Consider the following 2,236-nt stretch of genomic DNA (forward strand, 5'->3'; position numbering starts at 1 on the left):
CTGGTTATGTTCTGGCTTTAAAACTGATTTGTTTTGTTGGCAGTCAAGATAGCTGAATAAAGCGTTAGCCTCGCTGCATGCAGTTAGACAAGCCTTTCGGTCATACAAACAAAACAAGTCGGCAAGCGGATGAAGATTTGACCAATCAGAGGCGTCCTGTCTGCGGTCACCTACAATTTGGGAGAGGTGCAGCAGAGTGTGTGCGGAGGGGGCGGAGACGTCTTTGTGTTCGACACCTACACAGACGACCTAGTTTATACGAAGTATAAATCAGCCTTAAAACTTTTAACGAGAGCCAATGGGAAAAGATTTTTGCGCCCTAGGGAGGAAATATGTCACCAATCCATGAAAAACGAATGAGCTTTACTCATCCCACTGGAAAAAATGGAAATCTAGATAAGTCATTTTTTTTCTTAAAATAAGTGGATTTGTTCTTGGATTCAGGAAACACAATTGCATTGTCTTATTTCAAGCGCATGTTATCTAGTTATCTTATTTTAAGAGTAAAAATACTCATTCCATTGGCAAACTACCTCCTTTACCTACTTAAATTAAGAGTAAATACACTGAATTTAAGAAATGTTTCCTTATTTTTAGATTGTTCATCCAGGGCATTTTTTGAACGTCTAAAAAATATATATATATATCAATACATTTCGAAATATATTCAATTTTAATTTCAATTTATATCATAAAAAAGAAATCAGGGTCATTGGGTTGGCAGGCCCCCACTGCCAACGATCCCTTTAAACTTTATCCAAAAGTTTAAATTCGATCTGTTTTGATGGATCTTCTGCCAAAATATGAAAAAACAAACATCTGTGTTTACAAGCTTTTGTCTGCATAAAGGTCAGCATGACAGAGAGGAGGAGGGAGCTGATAGTGAGTCCACGACCTGAACACCAGCTGGCAGAATACCACAGAGAGGTACAGGATCACACACAAACACACGCCCTGTTCACGCACGCTGCAAACTGAACCCGTCTGCTGCCGGCCCAGCTCACCGATGTGCTGCAGGAGGTCCGGGACCAGGTGCAGCGGGAACACGAGAGGAAGCTGGAGCAGCTGAAGGACGACCACCGGAGGGAGATGAACGACATCAGAGAGAAATATCTGGAAGAGGTGGAAATCCAGCATGTTACAGTTTAACCGCATCCTGGAGGGAAATCCAGTCCTGTCCGCTTTAAGGTTTTTATTTTGGTGCTGTCTACATGTCCGTGTTTCCAGGAGGCAGCTCAGAGGGAGCGGTTGCTGTCGACGCTACAGGAGGACAGAGAGCGCCTCCAGGCGTCACATGACCTCCAGCTGGAGAAACTCCGCCTGCAGCTGGACGGACAGATACAAAAGGCTCAGCTCGCTCATTCCCGCAAGGTGGGCAGGAAATGCAAGAAAAGACGGGTTCTGTCTACCTGCAGCGTGTTTAAAGGCTTCTGCTACTAACAGATGATCTTCTTTCCCGCAGGAGTCGGAGCTGCAGGATCTGGCAGACAGGTTGGAGCTGAGAGAGAAAGAGCTGAGGAGCCAGGATGCGTTGCTGCAAACTAAGGTTTATCCTCCAACACTATCCAGGGCTTTGCAGAAGAATCTGGGCTGACCTGGAATATCTGTGTTTTCTGGGATTGAAAGTGATAAACCAGGAAATAGGAGGAAAATCTAACATGAAGCATTGCTTTTAAAAACAAAGACTACAAATTTAAAGTTAATATTAAGGCCTGAGCTTTGACTAGGCCACTCCAAACCGTTGTAGTGTTGTAGCTTTTTTTCTTAACTCTGAGAAATTACCGTATAGATTTCCTCCCTCCTACCTGATCTGACCCTGCTGAGCAGCACGGCAAAATAAATTGGCTAGATAAATAGTATTTAATAGTCCATTATTAAATACTGCAATTTGAAAATATATTTTATCATGTCTCTAAATTACAATTAAAAACTACAAATTCATAAATCTGATTATAGATAAACATTTCTTTTAATATTTTTTTATCACCTATCAAATCTCTTTCAGTTTCATTTTCATTTTACATTACCCTCTCCATTTATAATTCCCATTTCCTCTGATCGCTGAGCTTTCTCTTTATGATCTTTTCCTTTCAGCTGGAGACCTTTACTGGGAAAAAAAAAGTATTCAACTATTTGCATTTCACTCAGTCAGGACTTTATTTTGATATCTTTGCAAAGAGAGAACAGTAAAGTCCTGACTGAGTGAAATGCAAATAGTTGAATACTTTTTTTTTCC

At 41.2% G+C, this 2,236-nt stretch overlaps 1 protein-coding gene across 1 annotated transcript in view; it reads left to right on the forward strand.

Moving 5' to 3' along the window:
• LOC107102746 (centrosomal protein of 164 kDa-like) overlaps window positions 1–2,236 on the forward strand; it is a 19,285-nt gene that overhangs the window by 6,812 nt on the left and 10,237 nt on the right. The window contains exons 7-10 of the mRNA XM_015402164.1: window positions 850–927; window positions 1,000–1,122; window positions 1,228–1,371; window positions 1,463–1,546. Of these exons, the coding sequence (XP_015257650.1) occupies window positions 850–927; window positions 1,000–1,122; window positions 1,228–1,371; window positions 1,463–1,546 (429 nt within the window). The remainder of the gene's footprint in view (window positions 1–849; window positions 928–999; window positions 1,123–1,227; window positions 1,372–1,462; window positions 1,547–2,236) is intronic.

This window comes from Cyprinodon variegatus, unplaced genomic scaffold (assembly GCF_000732505.1).
Source record: "Cyprinodon variegatus isolate N-32 unplaced genomic scaffold, C_variegatus-1.0 Scaffold33, whole genome shotgun sequence".
Taxonomy (NCBI): domain Eukaryota; kingdom Metazoa; phylum Chordata; class Actinopteri; order Cyprinodontiformes; family Cyprinodontidae; genus Cyprinodon; species Cyprinodon variegatus.